Here is a 25472-nt window from a genome sequence, read left to right on the forward strand (position 1 = left end):
CAGCTAGCTAGCCACTAGGAATAAATAATTGAACAGCTTTTTCAGTAGTATCACAAGTACCTGGTCATCAGACAAACTCCTGGGACTCCCCCGGCCAGCCGAAGAAAGCTTGGATGGGCCTCCTTTGCTTTAAAAATTATTTCTTCAGCTCATTAGCATAAGGGCTACTGATATCAGTGAACTCAGCAAGCATTTCAGACATTATTATAATACCTACCCTTTCTCAGAGAATCTTGCTTAATCTTCAAGTCAGCTATCTCACAGCCCCTCATTCCCCAACACACACCACACAAATCACATATAACCACATAATAGCCTCCACTTAAAGGTTTCACCAGCTCATCTCCTCTAAGTGGACAGACGCGAGGATTCAGACTGCTAAGGGCTGTTGGACCTGCAATTCTCCTTTTGCCATAACTCAAGAGCAAGGTAGGATCCGTGACAGGTTTACAGGAGAACTTTGCTTTAAATAGCTGAGGTCAGTGTCTGGAAGCTTCCCGTTAATACAACTAACAGTGTCCAACAAGGGAGACTGTCGGCCACTCTGTTACCCACTCTAAACTATTTCTGATCTTCAACTTTATTTTCAAACATATCCAGAGAAATCCTGACTCCCAGCGAATTGACAATGTGTCCCTCTTTATGTGAAGCCTTGTTTATGGGCCACAATTCTCCTGACAGATTTACAAGTGTCTGTGGAGTTTTAAAAGACGATTGCTTAACAAGCATTAAGTGAGACACATAGGACTGTGTAAATATTTTAGCTGGAATGGGGGATTTTTAAAAATGCTTGAGCCAAATATTGCATTAAATCTGACGACAGTGGCACACTGATTAGCAGTAGATGCCAGCCTCGAGTTTTGCCAGCGATTCCTGTGGCCAAGTGTAGATACCAAAATCCAGCCACCACGCTTATGAAGTGTGTTTTTTAAAGTAACTTTCCGCACATCCCCACCTCTCTCTTCTTCTATGCCTTTCAGTCTTTTGACTTTTATTTCCTTTATGATCTATTTAGGTATAAACACTTCCCAGAGTAAAAAACTACAGTTAACATAAGTCCCTACAAAGGTCTGAGGTAGAGACACTGGCTCTGAGGTCAGAAAAACCACGGAAGACTTGCAGCCATCACAGCTGAGCAATGGGAAAACAGGTTGCCTTTGGCTAATAAGCTTGGGTGTGTTAATCACTGGCTGCTTCTCTGTAGCCAGCTGTTGCGCTGTGGGGAGAGAACATAGTACTGCTGCCTCATCCATCCTCTTGCTGATCTCTGTGAAAGAAGGAGGCCTGTGGCCTTCAAGATTTCTGTGTCTGTGAGAGTCTGTCACTTCTCTGGAGTGACAACTGCCATAAAGTAGGATTGTTTACTTCATTAACTGAGCAGTGAGTTCCTTGTGTGGCTCTCACTCCTGCAGAATTTCTGTGGAAGTGAGAGCTTGGCTCCATCTTTGGCGATTCTACCGGCCAGCAGCCTCGTGATTCTTACTCATGAACTTCCACTAATGATATGTACATACTTGAAGTAATTCCAGTGGGCTGCACCAAACTGCAGGCTCTGTTTCTCTTCCACAAATGGTTCAAATTGTCATACATCCAAATCATCATTTGATGTTTGTTGATTGGCCAACCTGAAGATCCTAAATTTATGTGTTTATAATTATAAAAATGTATAATTGAGAAATCGTAGTGTTTGATGTAAATGTGTATGTTAGTTTTAACAACAGGATGATTAACATTTAAATTAAACATGACATCAGGATGCCCTTCTGTAAAAGAGGCTAGTTTACTGAACAGACCTCAAAACTTATGGTTTTTTGTCAACTTTTAAATATTGCTAGTTATTGTTTCTTTGACTAAGTTCTTTCTTGCCATTATCCCTACTAGAGAGCAATCACATCACGTTCATGTTCAGACACAGTTTTATCTAGCCTATGGTACACAGTCACCTCTGCAAAGTGGCACAGGAAACATAGCTTTGAAAGTTTCTCCTCTTCATCTCTCTCGGGGTTGAGTAAGTTTTGACTGTACCAAAAGCAGTTTGGCTACCATGTTTTAAGAATTCTGAAAAACGTTTGCCAACCTCACACACAACTCAGCCTGCTGCAGCCTAAAGAAGCCATCCTGAACTCAGAATAAGTTTGTGTGGAGAAAGCCGTGACTCAATCCCTGACTCTCTGTAGGGCTGCTTGCTGTAGAAAGGCTTTTATTGCCCAGCTCTAGGTGAATGGCTAAGTGAACTATGGTATATACAGTTGGAAAATTTTTATGACTATAAAATACAATGCTTGTGAGTTTTATAAAATAACACAAGAAAGTGTAAATGAAATATTAGTTGAAATTATAAATGTTTTATTGCCAAGTGTAAGTATATAAAAGCTCGTGTCTAAAGGCAACCCCTGTGATGTTATAGTGAATAAGGGCTGTGATGCAGAGGCCTAGACACAGAAGCATCAAAGGGAGGTTGGTGGCTTGGCTCTGGCCATGGTACCAAGGAGAAGTTTTTCCCTGTTATGTTTTGTTTTTTTAATTTTCTGTACATGTGTTCAGTACCTTTATAGTACTTTCTAGAAGCTAACTGCTCTTCTCCAGGATGAGTTCCCTTCCCCTTCGAAGCCAAGTAACTTCATGCTTAGCTCCTATCTCACATGGCTCCTCTCTGTCTCTGTGTCTCTGTCTCTGTCTCTCTGTCTCTCTCTGTCTCTCTCTGTCTCTGTCTCTCTCTCTCTCTCTCTCTCTCTCTCTCTCTCTCTCTCTCTCTGACATACTTGTTTTAAAACAAGGTCTCATTCCACAGCCCAGCCTGGGCTAAAACTCACTTTGTAGCCCAGGCTAGCTTGTAACTCATGATCATCTGGCCTCAGCCTCCCCAGTGCAGGGCTTATTTGACCCAGCTTTCCTGTTCATGGCTTGAAACATCCTTATTTCTCTAAACTAGTCTTATGAATAGATTTATGCCAAAACATTCATGAATTCTTTGTGAAATTCTTTATCTTTCAAGTTATATAGTTACATATCTCACAAGATCTTTTGAAACTACAGTCATTAGTTCAAATGAAGGCTTCTAAAGATGGCGGTATTCATGGAGGCCCATGCAAGGAACATAGTTTAGTAAATGACTGGATCATTTAACACTCTATAAATCAAATCATGCCCAATCCATCTGTATTTAGGCTAGTCATGGGTAGGTGATTAATGAATATTCTTCACGCTAATGTCTCACAGACCAAGGCTGCATCCATAACCACATAATCATCACAATGGAAATTGTGACTCAGCTCTGATGTTTGATAGGAGGGTCCTATGAATAGTGTAGACAATACCGTGCAAAGGCTGTAGTCAGTGGCCGGGCTTCGCAAATCTTTCCAGACGTCCTAAAGCATGCTGGCATGTCCTCACTTAGCCTTGTCACTTCTGCTTAAATTTTTTCATGCAAAATACTCACAATCATGGGACATTAAGGTGCATTTGATCTCGAGCAGCCTCCCTCAGCGAAGTGAATCAGAATCATGGGATTCCCCTGGGCTTGAGATTCCTGGTGGGTTTATTTTTACACAACATTCCTCTGGGGAAACAGGCACCCACTCTCTAGAGGCCGGTGCCCCTCTGCACTTAATCAGAACAGCCCAATGGAGCATCTTTCTGTGCAAAACGATTTCTGTTCAATGAACATTTTGTGCTTTTGGTTTTGTTTTGGTTTTTTTTGAAAGAGTAATGGAAGGTCCTCTTGATGGAATCCTACTCCATAAGAGGATCCCTAAAACGTCTCAGGCAGTTAGGACCCCATTTGGTCTGTGTGTGTGTGTGTGTGTGTGTGTGTGTGTGTGTGTGTGTGTGTTCACACACACATGTTTACAGTTATGTGTAGAGGCCAGAGGTTGATATCACATTGTCTTCCTTAATCATTTCTTTCCCTTTTCTTGAGGCGAGGTCTCTCACTGAATCTGGAGCTTGTTGTTTCAGATAGATTAAGTGGCCAGTGGCCAAGAACCCCCGTTATCCACCTGTCTGAGCCCCAGCTCTGGAGTCACAGGCACTCACCACCACACCCAACTTTTAAATGAGTGTTAGCATTCTGAACTAAGGTCTCCATGCTTGCATAGCAAATACTTTACCCATTGGGCCATCTTCCTAGCCCTGCCTGACCCAATCTGATGAAATCCCTGACAAGGAGGAATGTATTTTGGCTTACAGTTCCAGATGGATACAGTCTATCATGGCTGGGAAGGTATGGCTGTAGAACTCCCAAGACTGGCTGTTTACATCAAAGCAGTCAGGGAGAGAACAGGAAGTGTGGCTAGACACAGAACCTCAAGTGCTTCTCCCAGTGGTCCACCTCTTCCAGCAGGGCTCCACCTATCTAATGTTACACAGCCTTCCAAACCAGCACAGCAGCTGCAGACACCAATTTAAGCACATGAACCCCATGGGAGACTTTTCACGTCACCTAAAAAAAGCAAAAACAGCCGGGCGGTGGTGGCGCACGCCTTTAATCCCAGCACTCGGGAGGCAGAGGCAGGCGGATCTCTGTGAGTTCGAGGCCAGCCTGGTCTACAAAGCAAGTTCCAGGAAAGGCGCAAAACTACACAAAGAAACCCTGTCTCGAAAAACCAAAAAAAAAAAAAAAAAAAAAAAAAAAAAGCAAAAACAAAAACAAAACTCTCCCTGGCCTACTAAACTTTAGCCATTCTTTCTCTAGCTTAATTTCATACACCTATGGTGGCTTAACTTCATACATTCATGACTATAGGGTCAGTCTCCACCTAGCCCACCCTTCTCCATCTTGGCATACTCCTCCTCGCCCCTGATTCCCTGTTAAGCATTGTGAAACCTCCAGTGACTTCCCTGGTACCAGATTGAACAGTCACTCCCTGTCCTCATCTTCTCTGGCCCTCAGTAGCACTGCATAGAGCGGTGTGCTTTTCCCCTTTGCCTACCGATTTCCTTTCCAATCATGTAATTCTGCGTTCCTCATTTTCTAATTTCCACCACAGCTGGCCTCTCCTGTAGTGTCTGCATGCCCCAGGCTGTGCCCTGTACCTCTTCTCTGCCCTGGCTACAGTCCCTCCTTGGCAGCTCATCTCCTGCTGTGGCTTTAAATACCAATGTTATGTCAGTGACTCCCTGGTGTGTATTTTTGTCTCAGTCATGTGCCCTCAAATGCAGGCTTTTATATACAACATGAGCGTCTAGTTAACATTTCAAACTTAACATGTCCTGAGTAATATTCTTGATTTCCCTTCTCAATTTTGTTCATGGTGCCCATCCTTACTTTAAATAAAATCTCTAGTCAAATACCTTCACCATGAGACCTTTCCTTACTTCTTTAAAGAAATCTGAAAGCCACCTATGCTTATGGCACCTTCTGATGTTCTTTCCCCATTCAGGCTGATTCTGGTGTCTTTTCACTGGAACCACTCATCCCAGCATATCACTGGAGTCAGAGACCTCTCTCTGATAGACACTTTAAGCCTTGAAGCTAAAATCTGGGCACTGGGACAGTAGTAAACCAAGGCGAGGAAGTCCCTGAGCTCTGTGACTGACTACACCACCTAGCGTACCTCCAATGGCCTATGCCGCTTCATCGTGTTTTACTTTCATCCACAGTTCTCCCCCTTCCATCACTTTCCTTGGCATTTTCATACTTCCCAAGTTGTCTCTTCTGGGTAACCTTTCCCAGTCCAGTATGCATTAAGGAGGCCCTACCAAGTGTTTCATGACACCACACTGCAATGTGATGTATTGATTTCCTATTTTGTTTTCAGGCTTGTTTTGTTTTTTGTTTTACTGTCACTGGGTTGCAAACCATTTCATGAAGAAGAATGTGGGTCTCGTTAGATAGCTGTGCCTAATGTGTTGCACAGTGGTATACAGCAGATACCCAGCACAAGTTTTGAATATATGAGTATTTATCAAATGTGTTGTCATAGTAAGGCTAAGACATCTTGCATCCCGTGACTTAAAAGCTACTTACTACAACATCCCATGTCCATAGGATGCAAAGGGCCATTAGAAAAGTGCATTGGTGCCTGTCTTCCTCCTTATGAAGCATCTTTGCTCTGTACCATCTCTAAGCTCATTCCTGTTTCTACTCACAGCCCACACAGTCTACAGCAAGCAGTGTGAGCTCGGGAGGCTTTAGGGAAGTTGTGAGATGTCACAGAAGCCATCCTTCTCCAAGTCACTTGTTCTGTCCTTTTATCCTTGCCTTTCTATAACCATATCACCTTCTTAAGGTGAATCAAACTGTTCCTCTCCTGTGAAAGATAACATATAGTTGCTTGAATCTAGAGTATCAAATAACACATCCAGACTTGTATCTGAAGAAGGCAGTTCTTGCCTCCAAGAACTCATTGGAGAGTTTTGATCCATTAGAGATGTGTGATCTATCTATATCTGTACACACACATATATAACAATAATTAAAGAAGAAGAGGGGTATCATGAATCTGAGAGGGAGCAAGCAGGAGCCAGCCCCTTTAGGGCCATGTGGGCTGGTTGAGAAACTAGAGACAAACTCTAGGGAACCCATTATGGATGCAAATAGGGGGCTGGCATTGTCAGGTGTTACACAGCTACTTGCCTTCAGTATAGGGACAGTGAGCACAGGAAGAACAGTTCAGTACGTACAAACAATTTAATAGGTATCAGTGAATCCAAGAATCACCAGGAGGTGAAATTATGGACAAGACGTGTGATGTAGGAGGGGCCACCTCTTGCAGACGGTCTCTGAAATGTTGATTGCATCCTGCAGTGGAACCTGCTGCTGTCTCCCACACTAAGCAGAGAAGGGGTGAACTGATGACCTGAGGACATTCTCAGTGTCTTGGTGGGGGTAAAGTTTCTTCAAGGAAAAATAAATATGCAAAAATGAATATTGGCAATTTTTAAGATAGTTTGATTATAAAAGGAATTAGTCAGTGATTTATTGATTAAACCACACTTATTAGAATTGTTAGTTATCCAAAGAGTTTGTGTGACTATTGTTATTGTCCAACTGCCCTTGGAAACAAAACCAACAGAATCCTTAATAATATACTAACTAGCCAGTATTCCCCTTGTTTGACTATATAAAATGAATAAAGCCTATTTGATTTGGGGAAGTATTTCCCAAATGTATAAAGTGTTTGTTTTCGTGTATTTTGTTCTTTAGATTTTTTTTTTTTTTTTTGAGTCAGAATTTCACTGTGTGGTCCTGAATGGCCTGGAACTCAATATGTAAGCTAGATTGGCCTCAAACTCAGAGATCAGCCTTAGATTTTATATAGCAAGAAATGAAAAGTCAGACATATATTAAATAACTCCTCAGCCAGTAAAGTATATGGAAAACTGAGAATAAATAGATGAAATGTATCTGTCACAACCAGCAGTTTGGGAGGCTGAGGCAGGACCATGTGGTATGTTCAGGATCATCTAGACAAGTGGTTCTCAGCCTATGGGTCATGACCCCACAGGGGTTTCATATCAAATATTTACATCAAGATTTGTAACAGTAGAAATTTCACAGTTATGATGTAGCAATGAAATAATTGTATGGTTGGGGGTCACCACACCATAAGGAACTGTATTAAAGGGTCGCAGCATTAGGAAGGTTGAGAACTGCTGATCTAGACAGTGGATCTTTTCTCAAAAATAAGGGAAAGAAAACTTTAAAGAGTATTCTTCTATAAAGTACAGCTGTTAATGTGTACCATGTGTATTTGGAATTTGCAATGATGTTCCTAAACTATCATTTTAGTCTTTCGTTTTTGCTGTTGGGGTTGCCGTTGTTGTTGTTTGAGGTAATGGAGGTAGTTTGGGTATTTTGAGAGAAAGTATCAGAGTGGAACTTAGGCTGGCCTTGAACTCATTATCCCCCTAGCCTCTGGCTCTCCCAACTGCTGGATCACGGGGATACATACCACCATAGCCAGGCTGTTGCTAATTTTTTTAAATTTGTGTGTGTGTGCATGTATGTGCATATGTGTACTTGCATGTTTATGTGCACAGTATACACACAGGAGCCTGCAGAGGCCAGAAGAGGGCATCAGATCCTCTGGAATCGAGTCACAGGTGGTTGTGAGCCACCATGTGGGTACTGGCACCTGAACCCGGGTTCTCTATAAATGTAGTAGTGCTCTTGACCACTAAGTTGTCTCTACTGTTTGTGTTTTAACTTCTGAAATGTTAACAAGCTTCTAATTTATTTGTATTGATTGTGATTCTCTTGTCAAGTTCCAGTTATTTTTAGTAGAGTTTTATTTGTTAGTACTTGTTGCTGTATTTTGAAGATAGGTTATCATGCTTGATTTCTCAAGTATTTGTGTATCACAAGCTTATTCCCACTTCTGATTCACAGTTTGGTTCTGGCCCACATACATTATGACTGGGATGAAAGTCGTAGTTGCACCGAAGGTTCTAAAATTCACCTTCTAAAAGAAGCCGAAATAGGATATTTTTCTTTCACCTGTTCATTTTTAGTTTCAGTTTAAATCTGACATTTAATTACCTTTTCTGTTATTTTTATGAGAAAAATATAATTCACCCATTTAAAGTGTACAATTCAAAGAAGTTTAGTATTTTCATAGAGCTGTGTAGCCATAATGAGCTTTTAAAAAGTTTTAGAGAATTTTTATTACTCTAGAGCAGTGGTTCTCAACCTTCCTAATGCTGCAACCCTTTAATACAGTTCTTCATGTTGTGGTGACCCCCAACCATACAATTATTTCATTGCTACTTCATAACTGTAATTTTACTGCTGTTATGAGTCATAATGCAAACATCTGATATGCAGGATATCTGATATGTGACCTCTATGGGGATTACAACCCATAGATTAAAAGCCACTACTCTAGAAAACCATACTTCAAGTCTTAGTCAGCACCCCCCACCCATACACACCCCTTCCTCTTCTAGCCCTAGGCAAACCTAATCTACTTTGGCTTTTGATTCTCCTTATTTAGAATACTTCAAGTAGAATCATGCAATACATGGTTTTGTGGTTGGCTTCCTTCACTTAGCATAGTGGTTTTTATGGGTTATCTATGTTGCACTATATATCAACATGCCATTATTTTTATTCTCAAATAATATTTCATTATGTATATAAAATGCATTTATTCACTCACCAGTTGGTGGATAATTGGGTTATTTCTACTTTATGGAATATGCCAAAGCTGTCCATTCAACATAATGTTCAATTTAACCTCAGAGGTAGAGGGACTATGTGTGTATTGGTAGAAAGTAGCACATACATGTAAAAGTCCATGTAATAATATCTGTAGTATTATGAGATAAGTACCATCCTGATCCAGTGCACATGTTTCTAAGCCCTATGTTTCATTTTCTAATATACAGTTGCCCATTCAAGTTTTTTTAACCACTTTAGAAACAAATGTTTAATCTTTCATGAACAGTCATTAAGAGAAATAATTTGCATATGATACCAGCTAAATCCCAAAATCACAGCTGAAGGAAACATCTTTAGTTGCACATAGATTGTCTGCAACTGGGTCTTTGGTATACAGCTGTCTAAATGAACCTGGAAATGTGGTCTTTGGAGGGCTGCTTACCAAAAAAACAAAAAAAACAGAAAACAAAAACAAAAACAAATTGACAGAGCAGTGTTCTTCAAAATCTATACTATATGGATTTCTCCTAGAATTAGAATTTCCTTTTATTCCTGTCCAACCATCTCTGGCCTAAGATTGCTGATAACACCAGTACTACCCATTACCACACCATGCTGTTTAGTGTTTGTAGTGTGACTATGAAAACTCATGCACAAGAAATGCATGTTGTATTTTAGGAGTTGCATCATTTGGTTTTCTTTTTAAATCAAGTTGAAATCTCTCTTTACATAGGCTTTCTATATAGCCTTTAAATATATACTATATATGTGTGTGTGTGTTATATATATATATATATATATATATGCTAGGGATGTAGCTTAGTGCTAGACCTTCCCTCTAATAGGTTTAAGGTCCTGGGTCCCATCCCTAGCACTGCAGAAGAAAGGAAAAAAAGGACAGAGGGAGATAGAGAAAATATGAAAGACGATATGGAAGAACCACAAAGCGGGACCATCTCATCTATGCCAGCTTTTAACAAGCACATGAAAATAATAGTTTATTAATTTAAAATCTGCTTTCTACTATCTGTGAAAGTCTATGTGTTGCTGCTATCCAAAGTAAGATACACTGTTTTTGTCCGAGCATATTATATTGGGAATAATGTTCTGGTCAAAGCTAACATCATTATAAAGTGTGTAGGTTAAGCTGTTATGGAGATTTTGATTTCTAAATACACTTTCACTTAAAGTTTATTTTAACAAAAGTATGTTTTGGAGAATAAAGCTAAAAAATGCTCATTTTTAAAGAAAACCCACATATGCATGTATTACTTGATGTGTGAAAAGCACTGGGCAAGAATATTTTGCTTCCTGTTACTAAGATGATAAGGGTAAAGATGTGTCACAGGAGAGAAGAAGCCATATGTTTGTATGCAGTTCTAATTACTAGGAACAGCAATCACTGTGTGCTATGTAAGAAGCATAAGTGGCTACTCCCTGCAGTGTCCAAGGGAAAGAAATTAGTCTAATTCAGTCACTGATATCTCACCAATACCTAGTCCAAATTCATGCACATCGTAGGCATCTGTTAAGTTGATGTATTTATTCAATGAATTCCTTCGTAATGAACTTCTTCAACAAGCATCATAGGCTCTTTTTTCAGCCTGAGTCCAATTTCTTTCTCTCACCTAAACAACACAAAAATGTGCTATAAGCAAATAATTTGATATATTGCTATGACAATCCTTAATGCTGGTCCTTTGAGCATGTAGACTGTGGAAAAGACCAATTTTATAAAACTTAAGAATGAGTAGAGCTGATACAGAACCATGGAACCATGGGAGTTCCTAATTGGGAATTAGGTAAGCAGAGAGAAGACAATTCCAAATTCAAAAAGCATAAATCCTAAGTAAAATGTATTCTGGCTTTGCCACGTCCTGGATACAATCCCCAGTTAAACACACACACACACACACACACACACACACACACACACACACACACACACACACACACACAATGGATTATGACTTAACTGAGTCCATATAGCAGTCTCAAAGTAATTAATAATAATTTCCCATGTACTTGGATACAAAAATACATATGATTTTTGACCAATTATATCAGAGTTGCTTCTATGTCCTTCTAACCTATTTTTGCTTTTTAACATGCCTCAATGAACTTCATTTTTATGAGTCATAAGTCAAAAAAATTAATAACCAATCTGACTTTAGAAGTTTGACATTTGAAATCTTAAAACATTCAAGAACATACTTTTTTTTCACTGCAAGAAGTCACAATACAAGACTTAAGTGGGAGTCAGATTTTAGTTGTTCTCTATTATTCCATCATGTATCAGTTTACATTTCCCTCTTACAATAACCACTTATTAGTAGTCAACTTTAGAAACTAATGTTTTTTATAGTTGAAAGTTTTACAGAGAGAAAAAAAAAAAGACAGACTTGGTTGGTTTTAATGTTGGAGGTCCTGGCACAGACTGTGTTTAAGGCAACTTTGGTGGTCTGGCAAGATTGTATAGTAGTCTTCTGGTTGGACAATGAGTGGCATTTACGAATTTGTCCATGACCTCTCTTCTTTGTGTGCCTCCAGTCTCCAGTGTCATCATTAATTAGTCTTAGGTCTCCCGTTTGTCTGTTAGAAAGCGTCTCGGGTAAGCCAAGTTAATAAATTGGAGTGTGTGAGCTGCTGGCCACCGGAACATGTAGCTGTGCAAGGGCAGTTGGAGGGCAGCCTTCTCCTTTGATCCCGGGGAGAGGTTTAATTCTAGCAGGCCGCACGGGAGCCCCAGCCTGTGGGGGTGCAGAGGCGTCCTCCGAGCAGACCCAAGGGACTGCTGTCATTTGTACTGGTTTTACTTTCTAATTTCAAAACCAGGAGGCTCAGAGATGTGGGGGATGATTTCACAAGCTAGCTCACCTTTTTGGGGAGGTGGGGGCCGGGGAGAGTCTTCAGTGGTTCTCACAATAGGTGGTAGGATCTCAGCAAGGGAATGAGAGGCATTGCTCCTCTAAAGGCATCTTCTAAACTGGAGATCTGGGCTGTGCCATTCCTCTGTAAACTGAGCACACAGCTTCTTCAGCATTTAGTCTCCAGCCGTCACACTGTAATCTCCCCACTGGGAAATGTTTCCTGACCAAGTTTGCTAGAGCCTCATAATAACAAATAGTATTTTTCGAAGTTGCTCGCTAATGCTACACATTCTACAAACTACTTCTATGCCTTATCTCATGTCCTACAGAAAGGAAGGTGTCCTCATTTTCCATAAGACAAAAAGCCACAGCACACCTGAGCCCAGGGAAGTCTTGGTCCAGGCACATAGTTTTTCCAGCTCTGTGACATGGCTCATAAAGTTTGAACAGTTTTATGGGCATCCCATCTGTCACTGTTTCCAGGACAAAAGAAGAGCTGCAATAACCAATCTTTTCAATTTAGGAGAAGTAGAGGCCACGCTTTGGTGACTATGGACACAAGCTCTTCCTTAAGCTATACTTTGATTAGAAGAAGTAACCTTCAAGGAATCAACCCCATGCTTTCAGTTACATCTTATTTTCTAAATTGATAGCATGACATATTATTTGCGCTCATAAAAATGGTTCTAAAATTTGCTACTAGAACTTGAATGTCACTGAGGGGGTTTTGGATTTAAAGAACTAGGAGTTTATGCTGTGAGAAACCACATAGCTTCATGTATTCTCAGAGACCTAACTGCATATCAGGAGAAAAGTATGTCTCCCTGGAAGTCCATTGTCAAATGATGGCTCAAAGCAGAGATCATTCAAAGTTTATTTGACCAATTGCCTGTGCATTGATCTCCTCTAGAAATGCCCAGTGAGTATGACCATCTTTGCTACCGTGCTTATGCCTCGTGGGATGAGTGAGATGATGGGCAGTGCTAGGGTCATTAAAGTTCACTAAGTCGGGATCTAGGGTAGTGACACAGCCAGTGAAGTGCTTGCCAGATACATGAGGACCTAAGCTCAGCTCACTAGCACCCATGTAAAAGCCAGGCATGACAGTACTGGCCTGTGTAGAATGAAGTGTTAAATGGTCTTATTAATAAAAAACCCAGAGCCAGATATTGGGGTTAAAACCTGAGAGATCAGAGAAATAACCTCACCTCACCAACTCCGCAGCTTCCAAAGAGACCTACTTCTGTATACCCATGCCTATATACCTTTCTGTTTTGCCAATTCATTTCCTCTCCACCCAGCTATATCACTTCCTCTTCCTGCCCAGCTCTGTTACTTCCTGACTGTCTGTACAGACCTCCAGACCTTTATGGTTAACTAGTGTTGGAATTTAAGGTGTGTGTCACCATGCCTGGCTCTGTTCCTAGTGTGGCCTTGAACTCACAGAGATCCAGATAGATCCCTGCCTCCCGAGTGATAGGATTAAAGGCATGTGCTACCATTGCCTAACTTTCGTGTTTACTATAGTAGCTGGCTTTTTCCTCTGATCCTCAGATAAACTTTATTGGGAGACACAGATAAAATATCACCACAGGCCTGTATTTCCAATGTTCAGAAAAACAGACATATATCGGGGGCGCTGGCAAGCCATTGGTTCAGTGAGAGACCCTGTCTCCAAAAATAAGATGGAGAGTGGAGAAAAGATAATCAGTGTCAACCTCTGGCCTCAACATGTATGCACATACACATAAACACACACATTGAACATGCACACACACATTGAAAATACACACACAAATGATTTTTTTTTTTAATACACTGATCCCTTTTAGATGGACTTGGGATCACCCATTATGACTTTCTCACCCTTTGGCCCTACCCTGATTCCATAATCCAGATCTGTTTATTCTACCTTGTAAAGTGTGTTTCAGTTCTGTCAACAAACCCCTCTTCTTTTTCTCTTTGTCTTCTCTCATCACTCAAGCTCAAAGCACTTCTGTTTCACTGTTTCAGCAAGAGAATAGTGACATCAGGAGGTGTGTTTGCCATTGTCCAAATTGTTTGTCTACTTGGAAAACAGGAAAGAGAAATTTGATGATAGAGAAGTTATAGAGTACTTTTTAGAGAGAAGACCAAAACTGCTTTCAAAGAAAGCTGAAGATGTTCAAATATGTATGTATGTTTGTTTGTTTTTACATCTTACATGTTTATTTGTTCTGTGAGCACAGGCAGAGGGCAAAGAACAACTTTCAGAAGTTGATTCTATCTTTCTACCATGTGAGCACAGGTATCAAACTCAGGGCAACAGGCTTGGGGGCAAGTGCCACTAAGCCATCTCACTGGTCCCAGAAACAAATGTTTGAAATAGTTTGGCTGACTTTAATTAAACTGTTCTCTGTATCTTCCAACATAGGATTTGTATTTTTCACCTTGGTTGTTTAAAAAAAAAAAAAGAAAGAAAGAAAGCAGTCAATGTCTGCATACCAATGGGCACATTTCCCAGCTAGCTCTGGGATAGTTGTCGGAAGAGCAGTAGATAGTCTATTTAAGCTCTAGCCAAAATTCTTCAAAAGCAGCAATGTTGGTAGAAGCCTGAAGCACGATACTCCTCTACTGTGATCTAGTAACTCTGTCCTACAATGAAGGCTTGGAACCCTGAAAATGCACTTAGAAAACACACAAGATGGCTTCAAATCATGCTTCCACCCCTAGCACCATCTTCTAGTCTCCCAGCATAGTTGACAAGTCTAGAAATCTGGGTGCCAGTACTGCCACTGGAAAGTGTCAGTCCAAGTGTGGTACCGCCCTCCTGCAGTATCAGCACTTGAGAGACTCAACCTGAGTTCAAGGCAAGACTATCCCAAAAAGAAAAGATGTCAGGTGACTACTTGCAGAGAATACTGAGGTGTTTGCTTATTAAAACAAACAAACAAACAAACACCAAATGGCTGCTTAGAATGTTCCTGATGTAAATAAAGTTTCTTCCCCAATCACTTACTTTCAATTTGCCTTGTCTTCTTGTTATACATTCTTCCAAGATATAAAGTATATGTTTCTCTACACACACACACACACACACACACACCCCTCTTGAGACAGGGTTTCATATGGTTCCAGGCTAGACTGGAGCACTCTATGTAGCTTAGTCTACCCCTACACACAAGTTCCACCTGCCTCTGCCTCCCAAGCTCTTGGATTGCAGGTGTACACTATACAGCTAAGTGTTTCTCTATTTTATTTTAATTAAGGAGCATGATTTGCTTATGATAAAAAATCCAAGGTTTAAGTTGGTGTCTTAGACAAGGGTCTCTCAGTAATTTCTAGCCATGACCAATAGGTGAATCCACTGGCGAAAAGCATATTGAAAACACAGCAGACATCTTTTGCCTGAGTTAACCACTCCTGGAGACAGCAAGCCCTTGATTCTTATGGTTCATATGTAACCAAATCAGAGTGTTCTGGTTCAAGGCAACCTGATTATCAAAATAGTAATTTGTTGTAAATTCTGGGTGTCCTGTCTGAAGCAAATCAAGTGAAATTATTTCATGGGTTAGTGAAGCGTTAGATGAGTGGTATGAGGACAAAGGACCCTCACTCCATAATGAATACTGGAGACTCAGACGAGTGAAAAGTGAGGCAGATTATTTTATGATCTTGAGGACTCCAACCCAGCAAAATGGTTGCTTTCTGAGAATAGTATTTATCACCCTGAACTCAGGTCCCTCCCTCCTTTTCCTCATTGGTCAAGCAATCAGGGAGAGGGGTTCAGTCTTACCCATTACCTGCTACTTCTATTTGTCTATTTCTCCAACAAAACCTCCATGCGCATTTATTCTACATTTTGTATCCTGCTTATTTTAAAGCTTTGCAAGTGCCCCACATCTGTGGGTCACTAGGTAAGCTCGGCTGTTAATGATTTTCTACTCTGAGCTTGTTGTTTTGGTGAGGAGAGATGAACTAGCAATTTCCAGTCAGGGTCCAGCGTTTTCTGTCCTGTTTACTGTGGCAGGACTTAAGCTGACTCTCATAACTTTCATCTTGAAAATGACCTTTGTTTGTTTTAAGTGAGAGGTGTGAAGACCAGATACAGTACTTCCTAAACTGGACTGGAGTATCCATGGCCATGAGGATTCTTTAACTTGATAATTCGAGGCAATTGGATTTGTGGAAACTTCAGCAAAATCATTTTCAGTCTATGAATCTGAAGAGGGCCTGTGACCTTTCTTCCCTGGAATCACTCCTTAAGTACATTCTCTACTATGAGGAACAAAAAGCAGAATACTTTACCTGGTACAGGTCATAGATCATTTTGTGAATGGCTAAGAGGAAAACTGAATGCTGCACATATCCCTGTTCCCAAAGAGAGGTAAAGAATGTGCTATTTTTCCCATGGAGTTTGGTTAAACTGTGATTTTCATGCAGTCTGTACAACTGATAACAGAACACTGTGCCCAAGCAGGATCTCAGCAAGTATTTTTGATTAGGTCTAATCTATACTTCTCTTTGCAGCAAGTGAGCAACAGATGAAGTTGGTGTGCAAGGAGTCCCCAAAGGAGTATCTGCAGCCTTTCAAGGACAAGTTGGAGGACTTCTTCCAGAAAGGTAGGAGGCTTTCTCAGCTGCACATCATGGACTTGGGAACCTCCTTGACAGCACTCTCTCTGTGGCTCCCATTAACACCCAGTCGCTGACTGACCATAGACAACACGACTGGGTCTATGGTCCGTCTTCCAATGGTGGTTCCATCCCCAATGTAGATGGAGTTGCCCTGTAGCCTTTATGTCACCTTCTAAGACCATTTCATACTTTTCAATCATTCATTGTCATTCCTGCTTTTGAAATATTTTGAAGGCAAACCTCTCTATCTCTTCTGGAGCACAAGTGTCCTTGGTACATGCTAACTGACCACAGTGTGTAGGTGCAAGGCTTACAGCACAGGTGTCTTTGGTAGATGTTAACTGACCACAGTATGTTTGTGCAAGCTTACAGAACAGGTGTCCTTGGTAAATGTTAACTGACCACAGTGTGGACATGCAAGGCTTACAGCACAGGTGTCTTTGGTAGATGTTAACTGACCACAATGTGGGCGTGAAAGGCTTATGTAGTTCCCCAGCTCAGATTTGTCGTCAGCCCTGACAGGTTGGTGAGAATTATATTCCTGGCCTCATGAGGATGGCAACTTGGAAACTTGAAGTTTGTTGTTGTTCGTTGTATTATATTTTCCATTCCTTTACAGAGAGGCAAACTGGGGCTCAGTGAATGTCATCATCTGACTACTTGGCACCCATTGGCTCTTTGGGATACCCAGGAGACCCAGCACTTACTTAGAAACCTTTGCAGATTCTGTACCTTCCTCCATATTTTTGGTAGAACTGGGAAGCGTTTTATTGATCAGGGTTAGTGAACATGAAAATATAATGCTTTTACATATTTCCTATTTTAATTTCCTGAATTCAGTTTAAGATTTGAAAGAAAAGTAAGTGCGGAGTTTTGGGAGAGAGCTTTCTTCTTTACTAGAAAGTCAGGGGAAATGCATGCGGGCACTGTTGGGGAAATTTTAACATGCTGTTTCTATTACTGAATAAGGCCACATGATACCATACCATCAACAAAAGGCTGCTAAGTTGGGTCAATTGACAAAGTATGGCCAAACCACCTTGGAAATTAGCAGAGAAATTCTCAGCCCATGAGTCACAGGAACTCCATCCCAGCTGCTCCCTCTGTGCAGACATCACTGCTCTTTCCTCTGTGGCAAAGTCTTGTTTTTGTGAATGCAGAAGTCAGAGTTGATCTTCCCCTCATTCTCGATGGGAGTAATGGATCAGGCTCAATACCATCTTGAGAACAAACAACAATTCAAATGTTTTGTTCTGTGTGCATTGACTAGGTAGGTTTTTTAATGTGACTCCTCAAGGTAAATGTGTTGCTTTATGGTTATACTATACATATATAACCTGTAGATGCTTTCATAACCAGAAGATACTTCTATTTGCTACCCTTAATTCATAAGACTTTCTTTTTACATATGTAAAATGAACTTGAAATGAGGTACATATGGCCTAGATCCTATACTTTTTAAAATTCCTATTATTCTTTATCTGGAAAATTCTAACATGTATATATTGGAGTTTTTTTCTGCCTGCATATCTTAATGGCCTTAAAGTCTTTCTTTAAAAGAGTCAGTATCTTGATACATTGAGAATTCTATTATTTTGTTGAAAAAAGATAGATATGAGTAGGTTAAAACCTTGAAAACCTGTCATACTTTGGAAATTTCCTACGTTTCTCTGCTCAAGGAAGCAAGACCTAAAGTAGTGGTCTAGAATTTAAAAAATTTGAGTATTTTGATGCTGTGTAATGTCGTTCTGTATGCTGTGAATGTGTGTTGCTCTTATTGGTTGATAAATAAAATGCTGATTTGCCAGTAGCCAGGCAGGAAGTATAGTTGGGATAAGCAGACAAGGAGAATTCTGAGAAGAGGAGGACTGAGTCAGGAGTCTCCAGTCAGACACAGACGAAGCAAGATGACAAGGCAGAACTGAGAAAAGGTACCAAGCCACATGGCTAAACATACATAAGAATTATGTGTTAATTTAAGTGTAAGAGCTAGTCAGTAATAAGCCAAAGCTAATGGCCAAGCAGTTCATAATTAATATAAGCCTCTGTGTGTTTATTTGGGTCTGAGCAGCTGTGGACTGGGTGGGGCGGGACACAGGAAAACTTCCAACTACATTTTGATCATATTGACCCTGCCCCCCAACTCCACCCAGATCCGTTCTCTCCATCCTCACTTTGCTACCTCTTTAACTTTTGTATCTTCTTCCCTTTTTAAAAAAGTCCATTGGATTTAGTTTGTGTTGGCTAACTATAGTTGGGAGTGGGTTCTGCCCTTCCAGGTCACACCATTAAGGAAAATGGACTCTTTCTCTCCCAGTAGCTATTAAATGCCATTAGCTTCTCAGCTATCAATGGGACTTCATGCCCACCCCAACTCCCATGCTGGGATTTTTTTCTGGCTTGCGCTTACACAAGCCTTATGCTTGCTGTTACCATCTATATGAGTTTATATATACAACTGCCCTGTTGTATGTAGAAAACAATTTCTTTAAAGTTATCCACCACTTCTGTGCTCTTAGAATATTTCTACCCTCTCTGCCTCAAATATCCTCAAGTCTTGGGGGTAGGGATGTAATATGTACATCTCCTTTAGGGGCAGTCACTTATCTCTGTATTAATCACCATCGACTAGAGGAAGCTTCTCTGATGATGGTTAATGGATGCTATGATCTGTGGATAGCAAAAGTAACTAGGAGTCATTTTAATATTATGTCTATATATAGAATAATAGTGTTGGGTTCTCCCTCAGAGCCTATAACCTATCTAGCCATGTATAGTTAACAGTGCCAGACATCGTTTCCATTCCGTGGAGCACACCTTAGATACAATCAGAAAGTGGTTGATTACTCCCATAGCATTTGTGCTACTATTGCACTCATATCTTGTCAGGCCAGTGCTTATTGTAGATTGCAAGGTTCATAACTGGGTAAAATTGATGATTAATCTTGATGATAAAACTGATGATAATCCCCAGCATTGTGGATGGCACCTACCTACACTATGAAAGCTAGCTGGTATGGATAAAACTTCCAGGCAAGTACTAGATTGGTCTTATCATCAAGTTCTGGAGGTAACTAAGAGTGTTTGCAGTAGCCTGTAATTCTTGTGGGTCCATGAAACCATATTGGCCAACAACTTCAGAAGAGGTAGCCCACTTTTCTAAGTCTCAATACCCAAAGCAAACTCTAGATCCACCACCAGCTTCTCTGGCCATGGGAGCTTTAGGTGGGGCCAGGCAACAGAATAGTTATCCCTCTCCAGATAGTGCCATTGTGGATTCCAAATTGAAGATTACCATTGTAAACTTTAGTTCACTTTTTAATGTATAGTCAAAGTTATGTATTCAGAAACTGCCATATGTAAGATACTAATAATCCTAAAATTTATATTCTTAGATCCTGTACCAAGGACTTTCTTATTAGACAAAGATGGGCTATAGCCAGCCCTTTTTTTAGCCAACAGAATGAAGGGAAGGTGAAAAGGATACCAGGAATTGTCTCAAATCATGTTTCAAAAAAATTATCCAAAACAAGACACAAAAAGAGTTTGAAGGGAATATTATACTCTATTTTTTTGCAAACTTAAGAATATTGTGGTAATTTTAAATGTTCCCAACATGATGGGGTGAAAAGTCCACTCTGGAAGTAGCACATTATTATTACCTTATTATTTAGCTGGGTTTATAAAGACAACTTGGACTTGCACTGTCTGATACAGCAGACACTGGCCATGTGTTGCTGTTGGGCAACTCCAATATGGCTAAGTCCAGTGACAGAGCAATAGAAACTGTGGAAAATCCTTTGTTTCTGTTTTCCTAATATTGATTGCATTGTAAAGTGATTGTATCTTCATTCCATTAAGTAACATAAGTGAAATATAGCCTTAGTATGAATCTTTTTATTCTACTTTTTAAGTGTAACTATCAGACAACTTAAAATTCTGTTTGTGGCTCACATCACATTTCTGTTGGAAGGTGTTACTTTAGAGCTATGGCTCCCATCTTCCTCCATCTTCTTCTTCCCTGTCCCCCCCTGTTACTCCTCTGCCTTGTCAGCATCATCGTCACAGTGTAGAGTTTTACAGACTCACCCTGTACCCTCATTGGCTCTATGTCTGGCTGCCAGCTAAGGCCACTCGGGTGACGATGTGGCACAGTACCACATAAGGTCATGGTTTTGTAGTTCAGCAGTATATAACTGAGAGCTACATGATGCAGAATGTTAGCTTAATATGGTTTAGAGGCTGTATAGCTTTGTTTATTTGCTGGACACACAAATGGAATATCTCTTGATTACTAATAGGTCACTAAAGAGTAGTTTCTTTGTAAGAAAAAAAAGTTTTATTTGGTTTCAGTTTCACTTGGCTCCATTGTCCATGGACTGTGGTTAGGCAGTATCTTGGATGGGAACATGGAGAGAAGACAGTACTACTTTTTTGTTTGTTTGTTTGTTTTTTAAGACAGGGTTTTTCTGTGTAACAGCTCTGGCTGTCCTGGAATTCACTTTGTAGAGCAGGCTAGCCTCAAACTCAAGATCCACCTGCCTATGCCTCCCGAGTGCTGGGATTAAAGATGTGTGCCATTGCTGCCAGCTACTTTTTAAAAAGTGTTTTTTAAAGCTGTTTCTCTGATTAATAGAAAACATAAAATTCTCTGCCCACCACAAATATGCATTATTGACCTTGGATAATCACATTTTATGGCAATTTTCATGCAATTTAAGTATAATATTTATCTGATTTCACATTCTCATAAGTAACAACACTAATACATGGGCTTGTAAGGGAAAGATTGCTCTTAACGAAGCCTTATGTGTAGATCATGTGATATACCGCGGGGTCAGAAATGCTGAACTGTGAAATCTCCATCAGACTTGCAATTGGTACAATATGATGATAAAACTGGACGTTAGGATCAGAGAGGAGGAATGCCCAATACTTTGGGGGATGAGATTTAAGAAAGGACATACTTTTTGTTAAGACTTTTTCAGAAAGTTCCGAGGTGTTGCTGCTGAGAGAGGCAACAATCTCAGATGCTTGCTAAGAGTCCGTATGGTCTGGATCATGTGGAAAACAGCTCTTCTTTTCGTTTCTTCCTCTGGCAACCCTCTAACAACGACCACCACCCTGCTCTTCAGAAGAATTCTTCTCAGACAGGTTAGGAAAGGTATTCCATGCAGAGGAAACACTGCAACTCTCATAACGATAAAGATGTGGTGTGTTTGGGAAATGGATGAGACTTGGGGTGACCAGATCATAGGGTTTATGTAAAGATTTCAAGACCTGTAAAGAGAAGAGAATTGCTTGAGGACTCGATGAAGAACCTGAGTTTTGTATTATACACAACAGACAATAATGGAAAATACTGTGTACAGGAATGACAAGTGCATGCTGGGCTATGTATCTTGCTTGGTGGGGGAGTGATGGGAGGCCACTTTTTCTTTTGTTGTGAGGAAATGTATTTTAACTATCAATAATATAAAGGGAGTTGAAGGAGAAAGAGACTTGCAAAGACCTGAGTTCAAATAATGGTTGTGAAAGGAAAGAAGGAAGGAAGGAAGGAAAGAAGGGAGAGAGGGAGGGAGGGAAGGAAGGAAGGAAATAAGGAAGGATTGTATAAATAAGCTCTGTTAGGTGCAATGCAAAAATAAAGCAAAACACGAGGAAAAGGTAACTCCCTTTCTTGCCCAGATAACTGGCTGGATACTTACAAGGAAGACCGTAAAATAAACTCTGGACATGATACCTTTGATATGCATGTGTGGCACACAGGTAGAGGTACTGGGTTTGTGAGAGAGAGCTTCGTGACACTGCAACATGATGCTAATCGTCTACAAAGTTCATGCTCAAAAAAAAATCTGTGACCGAGTTACAAAAAGAAATTGAGAAAAATTATAATGTTTTAAGAAGTTTACAAGTTTGTTGTTGGGCCCTACTCATGTATATCCGTAGCTGCCTGTGGCTACAAGCCATCCACAAAGGTAGCAGTTTAAGGCATAGGGATGCATGTGACAGTCCAAAGGAAAAATGGAGAATAAAAAGATTCCTCCAAGTGTCAGAAAACTGAGTAGAGGGTCATATTGGAAGCAGAACTGAGAAAGGATGCCATGACAAGAGCCTGTGCAGAGCATTTAGCAAGACGGCTACTTTTTCATTAGGGGTCTTTTTACTCACAAAATCTTAAGCAATTAGGTGATTTGGTTTTTTTTAAAGCCTGAGAAGTCACATGCATTGTGACTCAGTTGATACATGAGTAGAATTATTTGAATATAAGCAGCGATTCAGTTTTTGTAACAATCGTGCTGGCCTAATTTTCCATTTGTAAATCATATCCTGTTACCACACTGGAATGAGATGATGTGTTTGTCTTGATCATCCTTCCGTTCTCAGAACACCCTGAAATAGTGTTGACAAAGCCATGGTACTTACTCTCAACTAATTTTCATTTCCTGAGCCAAACAGAACTTTTAATAGCACCAGCTTTCTGGGTTTCGATCCCTGTGGTGTCTGAACCTTTTCCCTTCTCTTCCACAGTAGGCTCTTGTGGATGCCAATTTACAGTGCCGTCCTAAGTAACTGTGTGCAGGCATTTGTTTGTTTTGTTTGAGCCCATGCTTTCCCACCCTCAGATCAAACATGGCCAATAATGATATGGCCTTCAAAACCATGATGCTCACATTAAAAGTCCTCATAAACATAGCAGGGATCCTGTAATTGAAAGAAGCCACAGAGCAACTGATTAGACCCTAGGTCTAGATCTTATAGGTGGTCTCTCATTGTTGTTAAATTGGCCATTTGTGTTTATAGCTTCAGCAGGGAAGGCTGTAACTAAAACTGGCCCTAATACAGCACTCTCCCACACTTGGCCTTATCTCATGTTCTGTTGCCCATGAATGGTGATAAATTTCAACCTGACTCTGAATGAGCAACCCTGGCCCTGCTTTCTCTGTGGTAGTTTGACCAGCTAAGAGAATACTCCTATTAATGTACAACTTTTCTGTATAATAATGCAAAACTGCAATAATTTTACCGAGCTAAAAATAAAACAAAAAGCAGTAACTGGTTTCCCACATTGAGTGCAGGCAGTTACAGTGTCCAAACAGCTAAGTATTCTACAATAGCTGAGATGATGGCTGTCTGACCCTATTCACTTTTCCTTTCTCTGGACCTGTAATACAGTCTTATCCTGACCTATGATAAACATTTATCACTGTCTGTTGAATTTCTGAACAAACACCCTGAATGGGGTGAAGTCCCTAGAGGGTTTTTATTTTTCCTCTGTGGCTTTCCTGCTTAAATCCTTTCAGAATTAGAGAATTGTGGTAGAATCTAGAAAGTGATATTTTCAGCCTAAATCCATTGTGCTGTTTAGGCCTCCTCCATATAAAAATACTTTTGTTGGATATATGCATACAATAAATTCAAGTCAGATAACATTGACAAGGGCCATAATCAAACCTCTAAACAGAACAACAGCAGACGACAAGCAGCCTCTCCATTTCAACCTCAAGGCCATAGAAGTGAAACTGAGTCACAGTTTTGGTGGTTGTGGAAAAGAGCCAGTCATGTGCAGTGTGGCCTTGAAAGGAAAAGGAGTCTTCACACAGCTTGTGGAGGAAAGAAGTATGGCTGGCGCACTCTGTCACTCCTGGGCCAGGATGTATACTGGTGAATCTCCATACAACTCACAAAGGTGCTGGCTTCAGATGGCATCAACAGAACTGAGCTTGTGATGCAAGTCTCCGGAAGGTGGAAAAGGTTACTGTAGTAGAGGCTTGTCTGAAAAGCTTGGTTTGGATCTACTTATTTAGTGATGTGTATTTTTGAGCCCATTAGATGGCCCAGCAAGTAGAGGGGCTTGCACACAGCCTGACTTCTGTCCCAAGATCCCACAAGGTGTGACAAGAAAGAAGAGAGTCCCAGAGTTGTTCTCTGACGGCTCTTCACATGCCCCCCTCATGTGCATGTGTAAATTATTCAGTGAGCTCATATTTACCCCTGCAAGAAAATTCTTTCCTCCTGTTTCCCTCTTGTCTTCCTCCCTCTCTTCTTCTTCCTCCTCCTTAGCCTTCTCCTCCCTCTTTCTTTCTCCTCCTCCCTCCTCCTCATACCTTATATTACCTCCTTCTCACCTTGATATCTTTAATTCACTGTGTAAAAGCCAGGCAGCCACTTGACTCTCAGTAACTCTAGTTTTCTTTTTTACTTTTTCCTCAATAATCAATTGCAAAAAGAAAAAAAATGTCTAAATTCTTTAAGGATATTTATAGTACTCATATATCTGAAAAAATTAAAGACGTCTATAGACAAACTTCACCATAGTTATAATATTCTATAAAACTACTAGTCCATGGCTATAGGTGGACTTTTCTGTCCCTCCAGCCAGTTCCCAAATAACCACACAGAGACTTATTATAAATTATAAATGCTTGGCCAACAGCTCAGTTTGTTACTAGCTAACTTTTATATTTTAAATTAATCCATATTTCTTATCTACATTCTGCCACGTGGCTCAGTACCTTTTCTCAGCATGGCAAGTTCATCTCCTGCTTCCTCTCCATCTCCTCACAACTCCCAAGACTCCTCTTCTTTTTCTCTGTGCTCTCTTTTTTCATGCTATCAGTCCTGTCTAACCTCTACCTGTCCAGGTATTGGCCAGTCAGCTTATTTAATTAACCCAACCACAGTGACATTTATTCACACAGTGTAAAGGATTATTCCATACATGACCAAATAGAAATTATTCCCAGAATATGAAGATAATTAGATACTGGAAAAATCAAAGTATAGTTGTCTATCTCTATCAATGGATCCAATGGGAAAATTCACATGATCATTGCTTAGGATTGGTAAAAAAGCATATTATAAAATTCAATATCCACTCT

General features: G+C 40.4%; 1 protein-coding gene across 8 annotated transcripts in view; it reads left to right on the plus strand.

The window, feature by feature from the left end:
* Fmn1 (formin 1) overlaps nt 1-25472 on the plus strand; it is a 380313-nt gene that overhangs the window by 281999 nt on the left and 72842 nt on the right. For all 8 annotated transcript variants that reach the window (XM_052723123.1, XM_052723128.1, XM_052723124.1 and 5 more), the window contains one exon: nt 16483-16575. In XM_052723123.1, coding sequence (XP_052579083.1) covers nt 16483-16575 — 93 coding nt within the window. The remainder of the gene's footprint in view (nt 1-16482; nt 16576-25472) is intronic.

Source organism: Peromyscus californicus, unplaced genomic scaffold, assembly GCF_007827085.1.
Source record: "Peromyscus californicus insignis strain IS unplaced genomic scaffold, ASM782708v3 Scaffold_7__1_contigs__length_154581171, whole genome shotgun sequence".
Classification (NCBI taxonomy): Eukaryota; Metazoa; Chordata; class Mammalia; order Rodentia; family Cricetidae; genus Peromyscus; species Peromyscus californicus.